At 39.6% G+C, this 27,133-nt stretch overlaps 1 protein-coding gene across 1 annotated transcript in view; it reads left to right on the top strand.

Moving 5' to 3' along the window:
- csmd2 (CUB and Sushi multiple domains 2) overlaps positions 1-27,133 on the top strand; it is an 896,539-nt gene that overhangs the window by 517,724 nt on the left and 351,682 nt on the right. Inside the window, exons 18-21 of the mRNA XM_073034487.1 lie at positions 2,432-2,601; positions 10,685-10,841; positions 18,386-18,577; positions 22,892-23,018. Of these exons, the coding sequence (XP_072890588.1) occupies positions 2,432-2,601; positions 10,685-10,841; positions 18,386-18,577; positions 22,892-23,018 (646 nt within the window). The remainder of the gene's footprint in view (positions 1-2,431; positions 2,602-10,684; positions 10,842-18,385; positions 18,578-22,891; positions 23,019-27,133) is intronic.

Genomic DNA, 27,133 nt, shown 5'->3' with positions numbered 1-27,133 from the left:
TCGTCTGGCCTCTACCCTTTGATCTGATTGGCATAGGTGATTCTACCAAGAGCCAAAGCATAAAGGTTTGACTCCAGACAGCATAGCTCTCTGGGTCATTGAGGCATGAGGCTGTGGTCCTCTTGGCAGATGTAAGAAGGATATTAGCATATATTAGCATATATTTTAAATGCATGAAGACACTCATCAACTAGCATATTAGGTTCAATCCTTGGCAGGGAATATATTAAAATATGCATTGATATGTTTACTATAGAAGGTATATCTGAGCTTCTTGATTGCAATACCATTTGCAAAATCCTGTCAGCAGATTGTGACTTTGCTCTGTCTTCACCACCGCCAGTTCTCATATACCTCTTTCACTAATGCAGACTGCCTCACTGTGAAATATAATCTCTGACTGCCTGAAGACAGATTGCTGAATTAGACCAGCTCCTGCACTCCCAAAATTGTCTTTGCCATTATAACATTTCACCCCTTTCATCAACGGACAGCACAGCACTATCAAATTATTTTATTCCTGACTGTTGTCAAACTTATTCTTCTCCCACTTCACTATCATCTATCTTCCTGCCAGCTAGCTACTCCTCTATCAATCAGCTGACACTTTCGGTTACTGTCTCTTCCATCTTCAAGATGACCTGTTTCCACCATTACCTACCATATGTCCCATCAGTAAATACAGCCTTCTGCGCACACGCGCATCTATTCCTCACTTGATACCCAGAGGTAATCAATACACAAACTCAACACAGCCAGAACGCTGGAGATTCAGACAAGTCGTGAAATAGATGTAACCAAATTGCACACAGTTGAAGATTGCTAACTGTTGTTTGACACATGTTAAGTATCTCTCTCCATTTTTCATTCATGTCAAATAACTCTCCTGCAGAGAATGAAGTTATAGATCACAGAACAGAATAAATAGCCGCACTACTGAAGGCATATTGATAACCCCTTTGAACGTTGTGAGATGCTGCATCATGGTTTTTTAGTCCCAATCTGTCAATTCGCTTTGTTCATTTTGACTGGTTCACTTGTCATAAAACAAGACATTTTAAAACTTTGTTAAAAGAGTAACTACTTATAAAATATAATAATAACATTGAATAAAAACAGAAAATTCTGAAAGTATGCATGAGTTAGTATTTCAGCTGGCAGATCTTCACTGGAAGGAAATTAAGGTGATTACAAACTGTGCAACCATATCTATGTACAGTAATTTTACACTTGGTAGGAACAGTAGTCATTAACTTGAATTGATTGAAAATATCATATTCCTTGCTGCTTCCAACTGGTTTTCTTAGCTATTTTACATGCTTGAATTTCAATGCAGCCTTCCCAGAGCGTGGCAAAACACTCAATGCACAACCTTAAACATGGCCTGACAGAATCTCTTCTGACGACAGGGCGGCTAAATAGTCACGTTGTGGGTCCGGTGTCTGACTTTTCTCACAGAACTTTGCAGTGATGCATCTTACTGAGATTTATTTAAAGTTCACATCAGTTAGACTCAAGAAATAGATAAAGTGGCTGGAACCTAGTTACTGACACATATACTGTACTTACATCAGAGATGCATTTGAGAATCCACTCAAGAAGCATTTCATGTGGGTTAATTCTGTTTTTCCGTTAAGTAGGCCAAGTCAAGTTAATTCTAAGTTCCACAGTCAGCCCTGATGTTGTATTTTCCTTAAATGGATTCTACTTTTCTGACAACTTCATAAATGCAATGGTGGCAATTCAGGTTATGGACCTACAGTGCAATGTAAAAGTCTTAGGCAGATATATATGTAGCTAGGGTGCCTAAGAGTTTTGCTCAGTACTGTAGTAATTTTATTTATTGCACTGTACTGCTATTGTAACAAAAATCAAATTTCATGACATATGTGAGTGATGATAAACCTGATCCTGATATGGGCCTCTATTGTGGGCTGAGAGTGGGAAGGCGGTAGGGAGAGGTGAGTCATGGTTAGGAAAAGGGAAAGGGAGCTGGAAGCGCAAGAGAGACATTCTGTAATGATCAACAAAGCAATTGCCTAGAATCAAATGACCTTGCCTGGTGTCTCAGGGCTGGGTGTGTCTGCACCCACGTCACAATCCCTAATCACCCGCAACCCTGGCACTCCTTCTCTGCCACCTGTCAGACATCCCTTCCGTAGCACTCTACCTTCGCAATTCCCGTCATCCTTTCTCCCCGCCAGATTGGCAAACACATTCTCCACTCCACGTTGATGTCTTAGACGCCCTAGCTATATATACATGTGCCTAAGGCTTTTGCATATTACTGCAGATAAGGGAAAAAGGTATCTTAATAATAGTGGAATAGTTACTCATTGTTTTCTTGTTTCTTTTGTATCAATTCAAAGATAATAGATTAAAATCTCAGATCTTAAGTTCCAAAATTGCTTCTTTTGATTTTTTGTTTTAGCTGAATGTGGAGCCACTGTGACTGGAAATGAAGGCATTCTTCTTTCACCTAATTACCCAGCTAATTACAGCAACAACCACGAATGTATTTATTCCATCCAAACACAACCAGGTAAAGGAATACGATTGAAAGCCCGGACATTCAAGCTCCAGCAGGGAGATGTTCTAAAAGTAAGTGCAACACTGCTCCAGAACGTTACAACCTCAGCACTCTCTATAAAGTTCCAAAATAACAGTTCAGAGCTTCATTTCATTATTGTGTTTATGCACAGAGACAGCTGATATTTTGTGCTGGCTATTGTCATTTATTGCTTTGTAGTCTGACATTCCCTGTGAAGAATGGACCTTTTTTTGAGGAAACACACTAAGATTACCAGCTTATGTCAGAGTTTTTATTTCAGAATGATTTGACTCCTTTAAGCTGGGATTGTCTGAAGCATTTAGACCGAAACATGTGGAGTTTGTATTAAAATGTCATCAGATTTCAAGTTGAATCAAAATCTCAGGGAGCTCAATGGAGAAAAGCCTTATGATTCTTAAGTTGCCGAATGTAAGGAAACTGTAAGGAGGTAGGAGTGATGTACTTCAATAAGTAGCAGCTGGGCAATGGGTTGCAGAGAACCAGCTGGTAGTAATTTGGGAAAAAAAAAATTCAACTTGTTATGTTCAGTCACAGAAGAAAAAAAAACAGTGGGTGATTTGGCAGAAACCAGAGGCAGTGAGCAAACATTCTTACTAATTATCTATGAACTAAATTCTCTTGAAACCTTGCAGATGAGGAAGATCGTAAGGCATTAGCTCAGGCTTCTCAATGGTAGTGACAACCAAAAAAATGTCAGCAATCACCTTCACTTTACATATCTGACAACACTTACTGCATCTGCTCTTGTGAAGTGAAGGTGGGAATCTGGACCGTGCCTGTTAATGAATCTCTCCCTTCCCATTAGCTGTACTCTTGAAGGCTTGAAAGTGCAAACAACAGCAGCAGAAACTTGACATGAACTTCTAACTTTTACACATTATTCTTTGAAAGTGGTTAAGTGATGCATAGTTGAATTTTTAAGAGTCTTCAGAGATAGAATTACACCTGAACAACATCAAAAGTTATGAAGTATAATTGTATATGTTTGAATTGTCATTTCCTTAAAGATGCATTTACAAATTATTTAAAATAGTAAAAATAATCAATCTATATGATCTTGACTTTTTAGTTGTTCTTAATGGGCTGTGACCATTCAATCTGACAGTCTGTTCAGAAATTTTGTTACCATCACTATTCTCAGATACACAAATTTCCAATTGTCTCCTTAAACACTTCAGAAGAGGGGAGATTCATCCCACACAGTCCTTTCATTATTTTAAACAGATTTCTTCTGAACTCTGGACTGATTACAATCCTGTCACCAAGGGCTAGAAAATCTGGATCATTATATCTTAAAACGTATTTTTCCTGGGTTATTATGGTTATCCTGTTAGGGTAACGCACAGTGCACTTTGCATTAAAGGTTCCAGTTGACAATGGATGTAGGTTGTTTACACAGTGGATGCAAGTGCACTGAAGCTGTGGAAAGTGTTAACCCCAATTAAAGTTCCTGGGTTACTGAACTGCGGGTATTTTTTTGTTTTTAATTCAAGAGATCATTGGAAACTGATAATGCATGTATTTCATACTTTGTAGCAAATTTCTGGGTTGATAACAAACATTTTATATATGAGAAGGAACGGTTAACAGTCATTTTGCACCCAGTCTTAGAAGGTATATGTCTTTCACAGGTTATGTCCAATACAAAATTCCAACTGTTCTATTCCAACAGCATGACATAGAACACAAGAACCCAAAAATATAAGAACAGGTTAGGCCATCTGGTCCTTTAAGCTTGCCTTGCCATTCAATATGATAATGGCTAACCTATGGAAGGTCTCATCTCCTCATTGATGCCAGAAAATGCTCTAGATCTTTTATTTTGGAGGATCTTCCTGCTTTGAAATATAATGAACAGCAACTTGGGATTACTGGGCAAAGGCTGAAACCTAGACTTCCACTAAGAACTGCAACAACTATGGATATCTCAGAGTCTAATGGTACTGTGCAGATTTCTACCCAATTCCCAGCTCTCAGGTTGGGATATCCCTGGACTAAGGTTACAGAAATCTGTTATAAATAGATTGGCTGTATTACAATCCAATGGGTTAAAACAAAACAAAACTGGTCAGGGTACTATTTTATATGACTTAAAGCAACATACATCAAACACTGGAGGAACTCAGCAAGTCAGTTATCTATGGAGAGGAATAAACAGTTGCTGTTTCAGGCCAAGACTCTTCATCAAGGCTGGAAAGGAAGATGGAAGAAGCTGCAAAGAGAAGGACGGAAGAGGGGATGGAGAACAAGCTGGCAGGTGATAGGTGAAACCAGGTGAGGGGGGGGAAGGTGGGTGAGTGGGCAAGGGGTGGTGAAGTAAGAGGCTGGGAAGTGATAGATGAAAGAGATGAAGGGCTGAAGAGGGAATCTGATAGAAGAAGACAGTAGACCATGCCAGAAAGGAAAGGAGGAGGGACATCAGAGGGAGGTGATGATGAGAAGAGAAGACGAGAAGAGGGATAACAGAATGGGGATGGAAAAAGTGAAAAGGGTAAGGGAGAGAAGTTATTGGAGCTTAGAGAAATCAGTTCATGCCATCGGGTTGGAAATTACTCAAGTGGAACATGAGATGTTTCTCCTGCAACTTGAGAGCAGCTCCATCAAGGCAGTAGAGGAGGTTATGGCCTGATGTGTCGGAATAGGAATAGGAAGGCAAATTGAAATGGGTGGATACCAGGAAATCCTGCTGTTAGTGCGGATGGAACAAAAGTTTTCAACGAAGTGGTCGCCTAATCAATGTTGGGTCGACATCATCTAACACCTGCCAGATTCCAATCCCCCCACCTTCTTATTCTAGTTTCTTCCCAGTTTGTTTGCAGTACTGATGAAGGGGTTTGACCTGAAATGTCTATTTATTTCCATCCATAGATGCTGCCATCTTGCTGAGTTCCTCCAGCACTTAAGTGTGTGTAGCTCAAGATTTTGAGCATCTCCAGAATCTCTAAGATTGATGTCAGTTGGTTTGAATAAGTGTGTCACTTTAATGTTTTATTTTATAAAAGTCAATTTTTATGCTTTAATCTCTCTTCTGCTTTTTTTTTTACATGTCCTGGGTTTTGTGACTGAGTGCAAATAACTTAATAGTTGGTACAATGATAGGATAGAGATTTAGTTGCCACATTGGTAATCCTGATGTGGAATTTGAATTCAGCTATTTATCTGGATTTCTTTTAAAGAGTGCTCATTGGATTGATAGATACTTGATTTATCCTAAAGGAAATTACAGTGTCACAGTAACATTACAAGTACACAGATATATAAATATACAAATATTAGAAGAGAAGTAAGAAAAGAATTTAAAAAAGTTAACTCAAACAGTCTAACAGGAGGAGGTCATCACTTCACCGGCTCTGGATTGACTCATTATGGAGCCTAATGGTGATGAAGAGAGTAATGCTGATCAAACAATTGTGTGTTCACCTATCTCGTCTACCAACATACTTAAGAACAAGAAGTCTGTGTTATAACCCTGCATGTTAAACCACATATGTCAGTTTTCAAGGTTTCTTTTTATTTCCATAGTAACTTATTGTCTAATTCAGGGAGAAGAAATCTGTTCTTTATGTCAAAGCAAATATTAGAAATGTTCAGTTAGCTATTTATCCAATTCTGTGATCAAAGAAAAAAAATCTTTTTGGATTTTTTCAACCTAAAATTTTCAACCTAAAGAAATGTAATATTTTCATCCTTTTATTATCACCAATAGTATTCAAAATATTATTCTCACAAACTGTCTGTCGTTTGATCGGTTCATGGCCAGAAACAGTTTGTTGAAAAAGTCAAGATCAAATCAATTGCTCTGATTTTTGTAATGAACAAAGTAATTCAGAAAGGTGTAGCATTAAATTTGATGGAAACTATAACGTGAAATGAAGTTTCTTTTCTTTTAATCAATATTTTTAGAAATTTTGTGTTGCCCAGAAATTGGATGCATTTGCAACTTTTCATTTCTAAAACGTGCACATAAATTGTGGTCCATATTTTTTAAGACAACTTTGCCCGCATCCAGCTCAATTCCCACAAGTGAGTGTATTGGACAAGCCACATATGATTGTTTTTCACCTTAGTGTGCATGTGTGAGATGCTCATTTTTTTTTCATTTATGACTGAAATTGGTGGAAAAAGGTGAAGCTATTACCTGCATTTTTCAACTTACTGTCAATCAAGGACCAATCTTCACGTAAAGTTGTCAACCACAAGTGAATTAAAATGTGCCTGCCAGCGAAGCAACGTTTCACTCTGTCATTGTGCTTGCTGGAATGATCACTGATCAACTTGAGCAAGGGAAAGTTCTGTGTGTCAGACAAATGACAGCAGTTCTGCACCGCCATCAGAATTAAGTTTAATATCACTGGCATATGCCATGAAAATTATTTATGTAGGGCAAAAAGGGAGCAAAATATTAAAAAAAAGAGGTAGTGTTCATGGGTTGGTTGTCCATGCAGAAATCAGATGGTGGAGGGAAGAAGCTATTCCTGAAACACTTGAGTTTCTGTCTTTAAGCTCCTGTACGTCATCCTTAGTGGCAGAGTGAGAAGAGGGCATGCCCTGGGTGAGGGGGGGTCTTTAAAGATGGATACCGCCTTTTTGAGGCATCGCCTTTTGAAGATGTTCTCAGTGCTGGGGAGGCATGGTGGAGCATAGTGGCCACAGTGATCACAATTTCAATCTTTTACCACAGTGTCACCAGTGCTTCACTGCTTGTGGCCTCTCGGGGCAGGGGAGTGATTACCTAGGTGTGATCATGGAGAGAACAGCTGAGGTTTGCGGAATGTATGTCGATCCCCCCCCCCCCCGCAGAATTCCCCCCACTCTTCACAGCCGACATTTGCATGGTTGCAATGGTTGGTATGGAGAGTGCCCAAGTTTCTGACACACCTGCCATGATCCCGAGTGGCAAGGACAAGACGGCTGCAATCTCTGCACGTAACGTTGTCAGGATACAGTAGCTAAGTACCTAATCATAATAATAAGGAATTTATTATTAATCCAAATAGGAAACCCAAATAGGAAATGCTTTTGTTACATTAGCAACGTTTAAAAACACACTTGGCAGTGTGCCGACTTAACTACCGGTAATAATAATGTACAGAATAATAATATACACAATAATAGTGTACCAATGCACAAAATAACAAAACAGACTATTGTAATATGATGTGTGTTCTCCTGTCACACAGAAATGAACTGTGGTATAAGCTCATTGCATTTGGTAGGAAAGATTTTCTGTAACTATCATTGTGACAGTGGAGCTGAATGAGCCTGTTTGAAGGGTGCTCTGCTGTTTATTCAGTAGGTCATAGAAAGGATGTGCCAGATTGTCAATAATGGATACAGTTTGTTTTGTGACCTCTCCAGCACTAACTCAAAAGAGTCCAGATTGTGGTCAAGGATGGATCCGGACTTTTTGATGAGTTTGTTTAGTCTTTTTGCATCAGCACCAATGCTGCCCCCCCCCCCCAACATGAAGTAGCGAGGAAGACTGCACTCACTACAACAGACTGGTAAAAGATCTCCAACATCCTGCTGCACACATTGAAGGATCTCAGCTTCCTTAGAAAACAGAGGCTGCCTATCCCCATCTTGTAAACAGCCATGATGATGGCTTTCTAATCAATTTTACTGTTGAGGTGAACACCCAAGTACTTGCACTTCTCCACCAATCTCCTCTCCTGAAATGTGTACAGGACACACCTGGAATGATGGGAGGTTGATGAGTTATTTCTCTATCAGCTGATATCAGCAGTAAATGGGAATCTCCAGGCATACAGTGATATTACTACAGGTGTCTTCTCAAAGTTGTCAAAGCTCATTTTTAGGAGACTATCTTTTGTTTTCTTACCTCTTCTTCTGCCCATTTCACAACATCAAAGTGCAAAGTAAATTTATCATCAACATACATTATGTCACCATATACAACCCTGAGATTCATTTTCTTGTGGTCCTACTCAATAAATCTATAGAATAACAAACCATAACATAATCAGTGAAAGACTGCACCAATTTGAATTTCCAACCAATGTTTAAAAGGCAACAGACTATGCAAATACAAAATATTAATAATAAATAAATAAGCAATAAGTACTGAGAACACAAAATCAGAATCAGAATTATAATCAGGTTTATTATCACCAGCATGTGTTGTGAAATTTGTTAACTTAGTTGCAGCAGTTCAATGCGATATACAATATAGAAGTAAATAAATAAATAACAGTATATACTGTGTGTGTGTGTGTGTGTGTGTGTGTATATATACACACACACACACACACACACACACACATATATATATATATATATAGAATGGATTAAAAATCATGCAAAAAACAAATAATATGTTTTAAAAGTGAGGTAGTGTTCACGGGTTCAATGTTCATTTATGAATCGGATGGCAGAGGAGAATAAGCTGTTACTGAATCACTGAGTGTGTGCCTTTAGGGCTCTATACCACCTACCTGATGGCAACAAAGAGAAAACGGCATGCCCTAGGTGTTGGGGGCTGGGAGTACTTAATAATGGACACTGCCTTTTAGAGACACTGCTCCCTGAAGATATCCTAGGTACTTTGTAGGATAGTGCCCAAGATGGAGCTGACTAAATTTATGAACCTCTGCAGACCCTTTTGGTCCTATACAGCAGCCGCCCCCTCCCCTGTACCAGACAGTGATGCAACTTGTCAGAATGCTCTCCACAGTATATCTGTAGAAGTTTTTGATTGTTTTTGTTGACATATCAAATCTCTTCAAACTCCTAATGAAGTATAGTCACTGACTTGCCTTCTTTATGGCTACATCAATATGTTGGGAGATCTTGACACCCAGGAACCTGAAATTACTCTCTCTCTCCACTTCCTGTTCATCTTTGAGGATTAGTATGTGTTCCCTTCATCTTGCCCTTCCTCTTTTGTCAGCTCTTTTGTCTTACTGACGTTGAGTGCAATGCTCTTGCTGCGACCCCACTCTACTAGTTCATAAATCTCGCTCCTGTAAATCTCTTCTCCATCTGAGATTCTACCAACAATGTTGAATCATCAGCAAAATTAATGGATGTTATTTGAGCTATACCTAAGCACACAGTCATGGATAAAGAGATAGTAGAGCAGTGGGCTAAGCACACACCCGAGGTGCACCAGTGTTGATCGTTAGTGAGGAGGAGTTACTATCACCAATCTGCACAGATAGTGGTCTTCCGGTTAGTAAGTCGAGGATCCAATTGCAGAGGGAGGTGCAGAGGCCCAGGTTCTGCAACTTATCAAACAGGATTGTGGGAATGATGGTGTTAATGCTGAGCTATAGTTGATGAGCAACATCTTGACATAGGTGTTTGTATTGCCCAGGTGGTCTTTAAATGAAGAGTCCTTGAAAGTGAGTCAATTGATTGTAGGAACATTTCAGTAATGGGGCAAGTGAAGTTATCGCCTTTGGTTGAGGGGCAGTGACTGTCACATAAAATTAACAAAAAACCATTTTAGTCTTCAATATGAGATCTTCTTTAAGCTGCCCAAAAAAAAATTGGTGCTCAAAGTTAAATAGTTTGGTTTCCAGTATTCATAATCATCGAAGTTAAAATAAGTCTTTTCTGAAGATGTAAAAATATCCAGACTGGGGAATAAACACCAATATGTTGTTTTACTAAGGTAAATAGAAAATCAGATGTCAAATATCATTATTAAAGCATTGTTACTCAAGATGCACTTGACAAAGATCTGATTTGTAATCTCGAAACATAAATTTTGCTTTAAATTTTAGTTTCAAGGATTATTTTATTTTATTATTGATGTAACAGTTTATGTGCTGTTTCCATGAATCATGAATCATTGTGGCATTTACCACTGTGACATCAGAGCCACTGCAGAATACAGTATGTGTACCACAGAATACAATTTATAAGGTTGCAGTAAAACTCCCATCAGTTAATACCAATTGCCTTTTAATTTCTGCATTTTTAATAAGGAGTTTGATAATGCAAGAGGAAGATTTGTTCCATGTATTATCTGTAATAAAATGACAAACCCATTTTAAAATAATAGGTTCACAGCTTGCAGTCAGGACTAAATTATGCCAGTGATCTACTCTTTGCAATGTTTAATAATATTTTATTTCTTTTTCATAGATTTTTGATGGCAAGGATAGCTCCTCCCGGGTACTTGGTATTTTCACAGGGTCAGAGATGCTTGGAATCATTTTGAACAGTACATCAAGCAGCCTGTGGCTTGAGTTCATCACAAATGCGGAGAATACAAGCAAAGGATTTGAGCTCCTCTTTTCAAGTAAGTATCTGATTACGATAGATCATAAAATACATTAGATTACTCCAGTGTACTAAAGTGAATTTCAGGATACTTTGTCCCTGTTTCACTCTGATAATGGTATGCTCACATTTCTCAAATGCTGTTGGTTCTCCGATGCAACACACCAAATCTTCAGGGTTTTCTTCTTCTGCTGATTTTCAAGATGAAGATTATCGCTGTTAACACATGTTTCCTTACACTTTCCAATCACATAATATGTGCGGAGTGAGGGCATTTTTGTTGGACTTCAACAGAATCCTCCACATATTTCTAATACGCATGTCAACATTAATAGAAATGTATTATGGAACTTGAGGGGTGCTCATAAAGTTAATATAAGGTGGCTGCTGCATGTTGTTCCCACATGACTGAGCTGAGACTTGATCCAGTATCGTAGAGGCCCCAGGTGACTGGAGACAGGATTCGTTCTCAGGCACATTCTGATCGCACCTATTACATATTCCTGATCCCACTGTCTTGATCAGTTGCTTTACCTCCATCTTTGTTCTGTTTCCATCTTCTAACCCTCAGCCCCATTTCTTCCTAACCCCCATGACTTGCTCATCCACTCTTTACACAAAGCCCTTCTCCCTTTTCCTCTCTTTTCCTCTCCATTGTCTGCAGTCCTTCTGAACCAATCTGCTTCTCATTCTTCCATTCCAAATGCCAGCCGCATTATTCTTGCTGCCACGCGAATGGTGTAATTTCTCTCATGGAGTCGACCCAATCTGCCGCTACTCATTCAGATCCAAGCCACTGCCATCTCTGATCCCAGTCACAGCAGCAGCAAGACTTTCAGTCAGGTGAGCAAAAATGTCTACTTCTCTCAAACTGAAGATCAGACAATTTCATAACCATGCTACCACTGAACCTTTTGTTCCAGGGTCTTCAAATTTGCCACAGTCCTGGTTGCTTAACCGTTAACTTGCTGCTGCTATGCTGAGACCAACACCACAATGAGAACATTTGTGGTAGATCACACCAAAGAACAAGAAAGAAAAGGCCTCTACAATTTGTTGTCATGCCTTTAGCTACATTGAGTAACAGTAAAGTGATGGAAGAAGGTAGAAGTACTCACAAATACCTTGCCCATCCAGATTCCACAATGCTTAATTGACTCATGACCTTTCCTAACCAATGGTTTGCACTCAGACATGAGTCAAATTTTATAGGAAAGCAACAGTGAATGCCTTTATCATCAAAGCAACAGCTGCTAGAGTGGGATTCACTGAAATCTTTGTTAAATTGAAGACAATGAAGATAGGAAGGAAATCTCTTCACTAAACACACGTTGCAAGTTAGATCGGTGGTCTGCACTTGTCCAGATTGAGCATTCAAGATATTTGACAAAATATAGGAGAGCACAGTTCATTGATTGCACCTCATTCACCAGTTCAAACATCCATGCCACTACTTCAAATGTACGATGGCTATTGTGACATCATCAAGGATCCCTTGGCACCATATCTCAAGCAAGATCTGAAGCCCCCAAGAAGGGCAATGGCAGCTGATGAATAGCAACACAGTCATTCGCAAGTTTCCCTCAATGTAGTGTTTGCCAAATGGCTAAGATAAACTTCCATACTGGTTATTCAAATCGCTTCATTTTCTTTATCTCCCTTTCTCTTTGGATGCTGGGATTCCCAGTGTTAAGTAAAAATTAGCTCAACTAGACTCCCATCATTAAATACTTTGCCTGTTGTGTAAAATTGATTTAAAATTGTGAGGAATACACCAAAATATGAAATATGTATTGGTAAGGTCAATACCTTCTGCTGCTGAAGGACTCAATGTTATTTAAGCTTGTGAGATCCTACTGATAGATAGATAGATAGATAGATAGATAGATAGATAGATAGATACTTTATTCATCCCCATGGGGAAATTCAACTTTTTTTCCAATGTCCCATACACTTGTTGTAGCAAAACTAATTACATACAATACTTAACTCAGTAAAAAATATGATATGCATCTAAATCACTATCTCAAAAGCATTAATAATAGCTTTTAAAAAGTTCTTAAGTCCTGGCGGTTGAATTGTAAAGCCTAATGGCATTGGGGAGTATTGACCTCTTCATCCTGTCTGAGGAGCATTGCATCGATAGTAACCTGTCGCTGAAACTGCTTCTCTGTCTCTGGATGGTGCTATGTAGAGGATGTTCAGAGTTTTCCATAATTGACCGTAGCCTACTCAGCGCCCTTCGCTCAGCTACCGATTTTAAATACTGTCCATGTCAGGACAATATTAAACATCTACGGGAAATGAGAACCTCGGGAGAGAACAAGGCACTGTCCATTTTGCAAGCAGCTTTGTGGTCTGTAGTTTCTTGAACTCTATACATCTGAATACGGAATCTAGTTTAGCAAAGCTAATTCATAACCCAGTGAAGGATTTCAAAAGAATCAGAACCGGAATCAGGTTTTATATCATTGGCATATGGCATGAAATGTGTTATTTTGCGGCAGCAGTACATTGCAATATGTAAAAATAAAAGCACTATAAATTTCAATAAGATAAATATTTAAAATTAAGTAGAGCAAAATGAGAACAAATTAAATAGTGATATTGTAGCGATGTGCTACACACAGCGCTGAAATAACGACACGCAGTCGGTATGTCGTTTTGAGACTAGTTTATTCAAACTTCGCGGCACTGGCATTTAATTCCTAGCGCCCACCCTCTCCGGGCAGAAATGACATCAGAAGTGCATTACCAAAGTCTCCCCCAGCGCACTGGCTACTTGTGAGCCGGTTCACCTGCTCAGAAAGTGGGTCGCCACATAGCCCCCCCCCCCCCCCAGAACCGGCGATACACCCCCCAATGTCCACAGTCTGGATCAGCCTCTGTTTGGGAGGTCTGCCTCTGCGCCGCGGTGCCTGAACCTTGACCGGCTGCGCCAAGTCCACATGGGCTGGTTTGAGTTGGTCCACCGTGAAAACCTCCTCTTTCACCCCAATGTCCAGAACGTATGTGGACTTGTTGTTGTTGATCACCTTGAACGGCCCCTCGTATGGCCGCTGTAGCGGTGCCCGGTGTCTGCCCCTTCGTACTGTTATGAACCCCGTAACTGGGTCACTTACCTGCAAAGATAGAGAAGTCTGTTGAAGTCTGATGGTACTATTTTTAACAGTATTTATTAGTAAAAATACACAAAAATAATATCAATGCAAACATACAGATAATATACGTCATCAATACTAAATCTAAAAGTGCGGGTATAATAATAATCAATAAGAAATAAGCTCTATCGTTGTCTAGGGGATAATGTATTGTCTGATGGAAATATAAAAGTCAATCAGTTCATTCAGGCTGCAGCCTTTGGTTGGAGTCAAGAGAGAGATTTTTAGAAACTTGCCGGCTTTTCCTTTTATGATTTCGATCCTTCGAGAATTCCGTTGGTGTAGCCTCTCCTTTAGCTAAAGCCGTTCTTCCGTGGCAAGCCCGCCAACTCCCAGGCAAGGGAAAAGGACGCACGCGAGCCCCGGCTTTCGCTATAAAACACTGTCACGGGATTTCTAGCGTTTCTCCTGGTGCGTCTAAAGGGGTTGTTCCCCAGACCCTCTTTTTCCTGCTGATCTCTCAGGATTCTTTCATACATCAGTCCCTAGAGTTGACAAGGAATGGTGTTAAAAACAAAAAAAAACAGTTCTGTGAGCAAAAATACCTTGTTATTGAGAGTGATCAGAGGAAAATGGACAGTCTGATTCAAGTTAACAGGAAGGTGACAGTAACTTAAATATCCATGAGTTACAACAATGGTACCCAATTAAGTCACCACTGAGTTTATGTTGTGCAGGACACCAGGTATTATAGTAAATGCAGTAGCTAGAAGCATCATGTTGCTTAAACAATTCTACAAAACTGGCTGATCATTTTGTGGAGCACTTGCACTTAACTTACAGGAATGGTCCTGAACTTCCAGTTGCCTGCCACTTTAATTCCCCATTGCACTCCACTCTCTGTTCATAGTCTCCAGCACCGTTTCTACATGGCCTAATATATGCCTGAGGAACAACAACATATCTTTCATCTGGGCATGTTGCAGCCTGCAGAATTCAATAATGTATTTCCCAACTTTAGATAGCTTGCTGTCCCTTTCTCTTTGTATCAGCCCTGGCCATGTTTGCTCATTCTGTATCTATTACTTACGTCTTCATTTGTGCAGTCTGACCTGTGTTACGAACCCCGTAACTGGGTTACTTACCAGCAAAGATAGAGGCATCCGTTGGAGTCTGGTGATACTATTTTTAACAGTATTTATTAGTAAAAATACACAAAAATAATATCAATGCAAATATACAGATAATATACGTCATCAATACTAAACCTAAAAGTGTGGGTATAATAATAATCAATAAGAAATAAGCTCTTTCGTTGTCTAGGGGATAATGAATTGTCTGATGGAAATCTAAAGTTCATTTCAGTTCATACAGGCTGCAGCCATTGTTGATCGCTTTGTTGCAATTGTTGGAGAGAGAGAGAGAAATAGAAGAATAACTTGCCGACTTTCCTTGATACGATCTTGATCTGTATCTGTCCTTTAGCTAGACCGTTCCGTGGAGGACTCGTCACCCAGGCAAGGATGGACACACACACAAGCCTCCCTCCGGTCTCATACGTTTCTCCTGGTGTGTCTGAGGGGTGTTTCCCCAGACCCTCTTTTATCCTCACTCACGGGGTCTCAGATGTCAATCAGGTTGGGATGATGCAATCCCTCAACCAGACCACTCTGGTTGTCCCCTGAGGGGTTTCAATGAATAGTACAGTACTCAATACACAATTCCTTCTGCAAGAGACAATAGCAGTAATCTCTCTCTTTGTCAAATAGGAGACACTCCACCTTGTATATTCTGCGGTGTCTCAACGACTGCCTTTGCTGTTCCTGTGTCTCTCTCATTACTGACATGCTGTGTATCTCTCTCATTTCCTGGGTATCAGACCCGAAATAATAGCGATCTTGCGATTCTCTAAAAAGACTTTGCTCCCTTCATTCGTAACACCTGCAAGCCGTATCCCAAGAGACCACATGATGTTACTCAAACTTTAGAACGTCAGCAGCACACCACACAGACAAAAGAGCTTCATGCTCCCTCCACTCTAGCACAGAAATACCTCATCTTCTCATTTTTCAGAAGTTTTTCTCAACCTTTAAATTCTGATGAAGCATATTTGACTTAGAAGATTAATTGTTTCTCTTTCCACAGTACCACTGAGCTTTTTTCCAGAATTTTCAGTTTTTATTTACGATGTTTAATCCATTTCCCCTGATTCTTCCAGAATATTATATAATGTATATACATGTGAAATTAAATATTATATAATAGCATCCATTATTAAGGACCTCCAGCACCCAGGGCATGCCCTTTTCTCACTGCTACCATCAGGTAGGAGGTACTGAAGCCTGAAGTCTGAAGGCATAAACTCAGTGATTCAGGAACAGCTTCTTCCCCTCTGCCATCCGATTCCTAAATGGCCATTGAACCTGTGAATACTACCTCACTTTTTAAATATATATCATTTCTGATTTTTGCACGATTTTTAATCTATTCAATATACATTAATATACTGTAATTTCATTATTTTTGTTGTTCTTCTTCTATATTATGTATTGCACTGAACTGCTGCTGCTAAGTTAACAAATTTCACAACACATGCCGGTGATAATAAACCTGATTCTGATTCTGATTCTGATTCTGATATACAGTGGCATGCTGTTTGGGCACCCTGATCAAAGTTTCTGTTACTGTGAATAGTTAAGTGAGTAGAAGATGAACTGATCTGCAAAAGTCATAAAGTTAAGGATGAAACAGTCTTTTCAACATTTTAAGCAAGATCAGTGTATTATTTTTTTGTTTTGTACAATTTTAGAGTGAAAGAAAAGAAAGGAGCACCATGCAAAAGTTTGGGCACCCCAAGAGATTTGAGCTCTCAGATAACTTTTACCAAGATCTCAGACCTTAATTAGCTTTTTAGGGCTATGGCTTGTGGACAATCATTATTAGGAAAGGCCAGGTGATGCAAATTTCAAAGCTTTATAAATACCCTGACTCCTCAAACCTTGTCCCAACAATCAGCAGCCGTGGGCTCCTTTAAGCAGCTGCCTAGCACTCTGAAAATTAAAATAAATGATGCCCACAAAGCAGGAGAAGGCTATGAGAAGATAGCAAAGCATTTTCAGGTAGCCATTTCCTCAGTTTGTAATGTAATTAAGAAATGGCAGTTAACAGGAATGATGGAGGTCAGGTTGAGAGCTGGAAGACCAAGAAAACTTTCCGAGAGAACCGCTCATAGGGTTGCTAGAAAGGCAAATCAAAACCCCAGTTTGACTTTAAAAGACCTTCAGGAAGATTTAGCAGACTCTGGAGTGTTGGTGCACTGTTCAACTGTGCAATGGCGCCTGCACAAATATGACCTTCATGGAAGAGTCATCAGAAGAAAACCTTTCCTGCGTCCTCACCACAAAATTCAGCATCAGAAGTTTGCCAAGGAACATCTGAACAAGCCTGATGCATTTTGGAAACAATTCCTGTGGACTGATGAAATTAAAATAGAACTTTTTGGCCGCAATGAGCAAAGATATGTTTGGAGAAAAAAGGTGCAGAATTTCATGAAAAGAACACCTTTCCAACTGTTAAGCACGGGGGTGGATCGATCATGCTTTGGGCTTGTGGTGCAGCCAGTGGCACAGGGAACATTTCACTGGTAGAGGGGAAAATGAATTCAATTAAATACCAGCAAATTCTGGAAGCAAACATCACACTGTCTGTAAAAAAGCTGAAGATGAAAAGAGATATTGATCTACAACAGGATAATGATCCTAAACACACCTCAAAATCCAGAATGGACTACCTCAAGAGGTGCAAGCTGAAGGTTTTGTCTTGGCCCTCACAGTCCCACGACCTAAAACATCATCGAAAATCTTTGGATAGACCTCAAAAAAGTAGTGCCTGCAAGACTGCCCAAGAATCTCACAGAACTAGAAGCCTTTTGCAAGGAATAATGGGTGAAAATCCCCCAAACAAGAATTGAAAGACTCTTAGCTGGCCACAGAAAGCATTTACAAGCTGTGATACTTGCCAAAGGGGATGTTACTAAGTACTGACCATGCAGGGTGCCCAAACTGTTGCTTCAGGCCGTTTTCCTTTTTTGTTATTTTGAAACTGTATAAGATGGAAATAAAGTAATCTTGATTAAAATATTAAAGAAATGTGTCACCTTTAACTTAATGCCTTTTTGAAATCAGGCCATATTTTACTTGCTTAGCTATTCACAGTAACAGAATTTTTGACCAGGAGGTGTCCAAACTTTTGCATGCCACTGTATGCATATTGAAAAACATCTCCTAATTATTTGTTGTACTACATTATATAGCAAACTCAGATTCTTCTGATCACCCTGAAAATAAACAATTTACGTATCCACTTATTTTTAAAAATGAATAATTTAAGCAAAAGCTGAATAATTAGATTTTTTAACTAATGGTGTGTTTTTAATTCAATGCCTTTGGATTTTCTTTGGCAGGCTTTGAACTGATAAAGTGTGAAGATCCAGGCACTCCACAGTACGGTCATAGGTATAAGAATGAAGAGCATTTTGCAGGGACGACTGTTGTTTTTCGTTGTGATCAAGGATACACTTTGCGTGGGATGCCAGTTCTTACCTGTTTAACTGGTGATCGTAGAGCCTGGGATAACCCACTGCCTTCCTGCGTAGGTAGGAAATCAGATATTCACAATACATTTGCTAAAAATAAGAAATATATCAAAATATTGCTTGATTCTTTTGCTTTATCTTTCTTTTCCCTTCACCAACCTGGTATTTTATCATCTTGTAAGTAGCAAATTCTATTTGGACAATCAAACATGTTTTTTAAAATACCAGTATATTGGCTTAAATGTAATTACCTTTTGCCAGCAGATTCACTGAGACTGCACAATGACTTTTTGCCAGAAAAAATACAAAGCAATAGGGATACCCGCAAATATAAAGGCAATAGGGAAAAAAATGCAGGAGGAACTCAGCAGGTCAGGCAGCATCTATGGAAAGGAATATTCCTTTCTGTCTATTTTTCTCTGTAGATGCCACCTGACTTTCTGAGTTCCTCCAGCATTTTGTACGTGCAACTCTGGATTTCCAGCATCAGCATAATCTCTTTTTATGAAATACAGTATAATGGCAGCAGTTAATGTGATTGAACTTGGAATTCATTGCCTCACTCAACATCAAGTTAGCTAAATGACTAGAATCATTAAATGAAATGCTATCAAGTTCTATCAAATTGTGATACTACTACAGGCTTTTCAACCAATTGAATCCTTGCCAGCTAGAAGACCAACTTTATCAGTCCATGCTCCAGATTCTCTCCAGAGGCCTGGGGAAGACTTTTCTTAACCATCAATGCAATTCCCATTTGCAGATGATTATTTCTTCTATTATTCCCCTGGAAGTGATAACTTTACTGAAGAAAGGCAGTGCTAATTATGGGCCTATGAGTCTGATGTCAGAGTTACAGAGGTTTAAAGAAAATTTCTGAGGAAATGGCCTGACCTGCAGTCAGAAGAGCAGGGATTAATCAAAGACAGCCAGTCTGGTATCATGAGAGGTCCATCCTGACTGACTAAATTTAAATCTTCAAAAGCCTGTAGCGCAGTTATTAGCACAACGCTTTACAGTACCAGTGACATGGGTCACTGCTTGTAGGGAGTTTGTACATTCTCCTCATGAACGTGTGTGTTTCCTACAGGAGCTCTGGTTTCCTCCCACAGTCCAAAGACATACCGGCCGGTTGGTAGGTTAATTGGTTATTGTCAATAGTCCTGTGACTGGACTGCAGACCTACCCAGGATTGCATAAAGTACAAAGAATAGTGCAAGCATTACAATAAATAATAAACAAGACAACAGGCACAGCAGGGGTCAGTAGGTTGGTAGTCCGATGGCTTGGGGGAAAATCTGTTACATAAATAATTAGCTGAATGGCAGCATCCGGGATTCCGTCCGTTTCTGTACTCCTGCCGAGTATTTCATTGCCACAGATGTAGTCCAATTTAATGTCCATTGGAGAGCAGAATGGACCAGAGAGGCGTCCGGCTCGGGCTTGCATTTTTCCTGGCACGGACTCCTGCCCACTCACCTCGCTGCTTCTCCTTCCTCGCACACCGCTTACAACGTCCCTACCTCCGACTACTGGCATCAGGCAACTCCGAGGACTGCAGGCCCGATTCCCTCAGCAAGCCGACATTGAAGGGCAGAACGGACGGGAGAGCCGGCCGGTTAGGGCTTACTTTTTTCCTGGCACAGACTCCTGCTGGCTCGCCTTGCTTCCGCTTCCTCGCACACTGCTTATGACGTCCTCAACTCCGGCCACCGGTATCATGCGACTCTGAGGACTGCAGGCCCGATTCCCTCAGCAAGCCGAGGTCGCACAATCTAACCAGCAGATTTCCATGAAGGTTTGTTTTTGGGCGATCTCTGTATTGTAGCAGTACCTGGTGATGGTAGATTGTCGCTCTGTTATCCATTGCCCTAAACCCTAACTGTGCCTTAAAATTAAATTTAAAAACTAAATTAAATTAGCACCAGATCCGAAAGGCCACTGCTGCCATGTGCCGCGCCACCTGTACTTATCCAAATTTCTCTTAAATGTTGAAATCAAACCTGTGTCCACCACTTCTGCTGACAGCTCATTCGGCACTCTCACCACCTTCTAATTTAAGAAGATCCCCCTCGTATTCTGCTTAAACACTTCACCTTCCACTCTTCATCCGAAGGTGTAGGCTGGCCATTGTAAATACTGTCAAGTTGTATGGTAGAATCTGAAGAAATTTGTGGAGAATCGGGAGAATAAACTTGAGATGAGTTGTGGTAAATGGGATTAGTTTAGATTTATAGTTGATGGTCAGCATCATCATGGTGGGCTAAATATCTACGTTGATTTGCTCCATGACTTTCAGATTGTAACTACCCTTTGCATTAAAAAGGTTTGTCCAAAGTTTTACATTGCTATCCCCTGGCACTTGTATCATCCACAAGTGGTATGACTTTCCCTCTGTTCTCTTGTATATCTCTGTCAAATCTGTGTTCAAACTCCTTTGCTCCAAGGAGGCTTGCCCTAATTTTTCCAGGTTGGCATAGCTGAATTCCCTTTTTCCCAAAACTGCTCTTGTAAATCTATTCTGCACCCTCTACTGGACATCCGTGCCATTCTTAAAAATTAAGTGTTCTGAAATGAACCAGTTCGAGCAGGGAGCATAATAATCAAATATGATCTGCTCTACAAAAGTGTTTCATTATTTATTTATTGCATGAAACCATTCAGAGCAGCTTCAGCTTATTGTTGAACTAGTCGTTAACCAAGGTACCTGGTATTGTTTTAGGCCCAAATAGTTACTGAATTTCAGTATTAAAAATCTGAATTTAGTTGGAGATACCCATGGCTTAAGATGTTTTGCTCTCTTGGTTCAAATAAGTTATCTCTCCAAAGGAATTCCATCCTATATTATAAAGAGGAGTCATAGTGTCCCTCTTCCATACCCTTGTTTAGTTTTTTGACTACAGTCTCCTATCTTGTATAGAAAGCCTGGTTTGTAGCCTTTCAGAAATCAAAAATTTATTTCAGAAGTTTGAAATGACTCAGCATTGCATAAGTGATGAGAGCTTGGTGAACAATTTGTGAAGACCAGATCTTCTTATCATTTGAGGAAATCGAAGTACTTTGGAGGTTGCTAAGTTTTGATATGGAGGCTGAAATGAAGGGTCTTCCATCCTGTAAAATTGTTTCAGGTCTTCCATGCCTTCCTATTTTTTATTGAATCGGCACTGTGTGACTGGTCGTTGTTCTCACCTTTTTTTGAATTTTCTGCATGAATGTGTCAACGTTATATACAGTGTGAAATTGGAATAAAGGAACAGATTATTCTCACTGGCTAATTTTTCCTTTGACTTTGCATTCCACTTCTCCCCTTAGTTTATAAACTCAAATTGTGAAAACATTTTTGAGCCTTGTGGAATGATTAGACTGGGACTGTTTGCTTTGGAGCAAGAGAGCCTGGAAGAAGACTTAAATAAAGAATATAAATTCATGTCAGGCATGAGGCCTAGATATTGTAAATCAGAAGTACCTAAGGAGTAGAGACCAAGGGTTTAAAGTAATTGATAGAAAGGTTAGGAAGAAGTTGAGGAGAACCAAGTTCACATCGAGGAAGGCTGAGAGGGATCTAAATACCACCCACATTTTAAAATGCCTTGATATTCCTTTGACCTGTGACCTGCAGAATTATGCACAAAATGGAAAATGGGAACAGGCTGGGCATCTGGTCTTGACCAGCAGGAGCATAATTTATTAAATAGACTCCTGTGTCAATGAATCTAACATTATTTCATGGCTTTCTGTATTTTAGAAACAGATAGTGCTCTCAAGCTGAGTTTGAAGAATAACTTATCATAACTATCATAAGACTAATAATAATCTATCATAATTAGAGGCTACAATACCAACATGTAAATTCTTTGTAATTAGTTCATAATGGTTTTATGTTTAAAAGCAGAATTTTAAGAGGTTAGAAACTGTATTGCATAAGATCCTACGGCCATAGATGGACAATCATCAAAAAAGATGGAGAGCATATCTTCATTTTATGAAGTCATCTTAACATAATTTAAAAATGCAGGTTATATTTTAACAAAACATCACCCTCTGGTGTAAAGAGACTGCCTATCAAATCAATGGAAAAGAGAAAACTTATTTGATCCAATGAATGTTAAAGGACAAACCAGGGTAACTGCCTGGGAAATCCAATTAATTTCTTCCTTTGTAGTTTAAAAATTATAAATGTGGTGTTATTAATTTAGTCTAACATCTCTCTATAGAGCTTTGTTTTACATTGACATTTCAATTTGACCAAATCAATAGAAACTGTTTTTTTTGTAATAGTGCCTCCTGCAGCCCCAGGTAATATCATTAATTACTAGATTTTTCTTTTGTGTGGAACATTCAAATGTTGCTTTCTTGTTCCATAAACGTCTTCAGCTGAGTGTGGAGGTCATATCGTTGGTGAGACTTCAGGACTGATCTTATCACCTGGGTACCCAGCACCATATGATCACAATCTCCACTGCACTTGGACTGTTGAAGCAGATCCCGGCAGCATGATCAGGTAAAAGAAATACTGTTCTATCTAGTAACAAATAAATTATAATTAATAACTACCTTTTGGGTACACGATTAAGAGGTTTTGTCCGTGTTCTGCATATTTCACCTTTTAAAGCTACAGTTGGGAGAAAATTAAACCATGAGCCCTCGTTTTGATGATATTAAATGAGATTTGCATGTAAATTATAATGAAACAGATGTGATTTTATTGGACATTTTTGATTAATTAAGTTGAGAGCCTCGGAGAAAACTCATTTAGAAGGCATCTCTAGGAATAGCTTTGGGAATGTGTTCCTTCACTGTACTTCCCTCCTGCCCATTCACACCACGCAGTATTTTTTAAAAAAAATTTGATGTATACCTGCAATACATATTCTGTCCACAGCACGATTATATGTAAAATCACAAACAAGGGAATATCTGCAGATGCTGGAAATCAAAATAATACACAAGAAGTACTGGAGGAACTCAGCAGGCCAGGCAGAACCAATGGAAAAATGTGAACAGCCAATATTTTTGGGCTGAGAAATGAAGGTGTCATCAGGTCTCAGCCTGAAAGGTTGACTCTTTACCCTTTTCCGCAGATGCTGCCTGGCCATTTGAGTTCCTCCAACATTTTATGTGCATTGCAATATCTGTAAAATAGTCAGTTTCAGATGATATATTTTTAGAACTTCAAGAGGTAATAGAGGCATAGTTGAGTGGGCAGCCAGAGACATTTTTCACAGGTTGGAAATGGTTAATCCACAGGGGTTTAATTTTAAGAATCCCCACCATCTAGGACATGCTCTTTTCTCACTGCTGCCATCAGGAAGGAGGTATAGGAGCCTTACGGCCCATGTAGTCAGGTTCAGGAACAGATGTTCAAAGTTCAAACATCAAAGTAAATTTATTATCAAAGTACATGTCACCATATACAACCCTGAGATTAATTTCTTGTGGGCATTCGCTGTAACCACAAGAAGCACAATAGAGACCGCACCCAACAAGATGGAAACCAACCAATGTACAAAAAGACGACAACTGTGCAAATACAGAAAGAAAAATAAAAGAAATAATATTAAGTTAATTATAAGTACATAAATAAGCAATAAATATCAAGAACGTGATATGAAGAGTCATTGAAAGCGAGTCCATAGGTTATGGGAACGTCAGTGTTGGGACGAGTGAAGTTATCCCGATTGGTTCAAGAGGAGATAATAACGATTGAGGGGTAATAACTATTCCTGAACCCGGTAGAGAGGATCCTGAGGCTCCTATACCTTCTTCCTAATGGCAGCAGAGGGAAGTGAGCATAGCCTGGATGGTGGGGGCCCTTGATAACGGATGCTGCTTTCCTGCGATAACGCTCTGTGTGCTCAATGGTGGGATAGAGGGTTCGATACCCTTTAAGCATGGGGCTCCTGAGCCATCGTGGACAATTGTACTCACTCACCTCAGTTTTGAACTGATTCCACAACCTATGGACTTGCTTTAGGATTCTACTATTATTAATTTCCTTATTTATTTATTATCTTTTTTTTTGCATTTTTCACAGATTGTCTTCTATTGCACATTGGTCAGTTGTCAGTCTTTGAATGTGTGTAGTTTCTCATTGAGTCTATTGTATTTCCTTGTTCCACTGTGAATGCCTGCAAGAAAATGAATCTCAGGTTAGTATTTGGTGACATACATTAATGATAAGTTTACATTGATCTTTTAAGGTGATTATATGAAAGTATTGGAGGATGTTAGAGGTAAGTTTTTTACACAAAGTATATGCCTCTACTACCACTGCCAGGCGTGGTGCTAGAGGCATATACATTAGGATATTTCAAGTCAAGTCAAGTCACTTCTTATTGTCGTTTCAACCATAACTGCTGGTACAGTACACTGTAAAAATTAGACAGTTTTTTCAGGACCATGGTGCTACATGAAACAGTACAAAAACTACACTGAACTACGTAAAAACAACATAGAAAAAACGACACTAGACTACAGACCTACCCAGGACTGCATAAAGTGCAGAAAACAGTGCAGGCATTACAATAAATAATAAACAAGACACTAGGCACAGTAGAGGGTAGTAAGTTGGTGTCAGTCCATGCTCTGGGTATTGAGGAGTCTGATAGCTTGGGGGAAGAAACTGTTACATAGTCTGGTCGTGAGAGCCCAAATGCTTCGGTGCCTTTTCCCAGACGGCTGGAGGGAAAAGAGTTTGTATGAGGGGTGCATGGGATCCTTCATAATGCTGTTTGCTTTGCGGATGCAGCGTGTGGTGTAAATGTCTGTAATGGCAGGAAGAGAGACCCCGATGATCTTCTCAGCTGACCTCACTATCTGCTGCAGGGCCTTGTGATCTGAGACAGTGCAATTTCCGAACCAGGCAGTGATGCAGCTGCTCAGGGTGCTCTCGATACAACCCCTGTAGAATGTGATGAGGATATCCAAGAAACTCTTGGGTAGGAACATGGATGAAAGAGAAACAGAGGGCTATTTGGGAAGGAATGGCTACTTTTCCTGAAGAGCCTTCATGGTCTGAGGTAGTCAGACATAAAGACAGGACATAGCTTACATGCTCTTAATCCAGTGAAGACCTCATTGTCCCAGGAATACAGAACACAGAGCATGTCCACTCCCTTGACAATGGTCTAATTTAATCTCAAATATTTGAAACAGATTATTGACCAAGAATAACTTCCCACAGAGTGCAGCTGATGAGGAGATCTGGCAGGTACATGCAGGCCAATCTTAGCAGGAAACTCCTGGCTGGATTTCTGCGGCTCAGTCCGTGTAAAAGTTATTTTTAGGCATATAACCCTAAGAAGAACATTGCTTCACACTTCCATTTCTCAGTCCATATGTTTTTTTTTTCTGTACTTTGATAGGCTAAGCAATGTCATCTTGTTTTAGTGGACTGCAGAACAGGGGTGACGGACTGGGAAATGGCAGAGAAGGGGTGATTGCAAATTATGAAAGCAATCTCTGTCAACTCTGTGGAAAACTTTTGGAGAAGGTTGCTTCCATTTCAAAGGGCAGAATGATGCTGCTAATCCCAATGGCAGAGAGCCAATAAAGTAACTTCTAAATCTTTGTTTGCTCATATTAGTTTGCAGAGCTGGCTAGGTTTTACTGTCCAAGGAATTAATGTTCTTTGAACTGAACAAGGACAAAACTTCAGCTTATTTTTGTAACACAGTCTGGAATTCTTTGGCATGTTGCAATATTTTTATGTGAGTGAGTTTTATATTAAATATGTATACATTCACACTTATCAAATTCGGTCTGGTTCCTTTATGCCCTATGAGGTGTAGGCACATGGCATCAGTGGGGGAACATGCAATAATGTCATGTAATGTAGGATTCTACTGTGTGCAAAGGTCGTCTCTCTTATAGGGAAGTCCTTTGCATAATTCATCACTCTCCCATCCTATCCACCATGATCATCTATCTGGCTGAATCTTGGACAGGGTATGAGAGTTGAAAGCTGCATGGTCATTAATCCAAGATGACTCCACCTTTCCTTCCTTCCTTCTAGAATATAAAGACTTCAAAGCATCTTGCTTGGAAGTCCTCTGCATAGTCCAACTTGCTCCCATTATATGTCTGGCTGAAGTCAACCCTCCCTCTCTTGGGCCCAGACAAATTACACCTTTGCCTTAGTGACTCAACTTATTTATTCCTGATCTGATTGACTCAACCGGTTGACAATCTCTCCTACTTGCAACGCTACTAACACTCCTACAAACAAAGGTCCATTCTTCCCCTCCCCACTGCTGTTGGCAATTTACTCAATTTCCAATGTTTGTTCTGTAATGGTCGAGATCTTTATGAGGCTTAAGTAGTGACTTGCAATGTGTTGAACTCTACACTACCCACATTCATTGCTTTGTGATAGGGTGAAGCTACTTGGGATGTGTTGCAGAGGTGCATGATAACATCATTGCTAAAGAATGCTGAAAAATGAACTTCAGTGTGAAAAAAATATTTTTAAAAATATGTAGAACAAGTATACTGGCATTAGGGAGGAACTGTTGTTCGATAGCAATTAATTATTGTGAGGAAAATTGAGAGCAGGAGAAGCCAACTGACTCGAGAGCAAATAGCAACAAACAATCTACTAGAGGAACTGATGTACAC

The sequence above is a fragment of the Hemitrygon akajei genome, chromosome 32, assembly GCF_048418815.1.
Source record: "Hemitrygon akajei chromosome 32, sHemAka1.3, whole genome shotgun sequence".
Taxonomy (NCBI): Eukaryota; Metazoa; Chordata; class Chondrichthyes; order Myliobatiformes; family Dasyatidae; genus Hemitrygon; species Hemitrygon akajei.
This window is presented reverse-complemented; position numbering and strand designations above follow the sequence as displayed.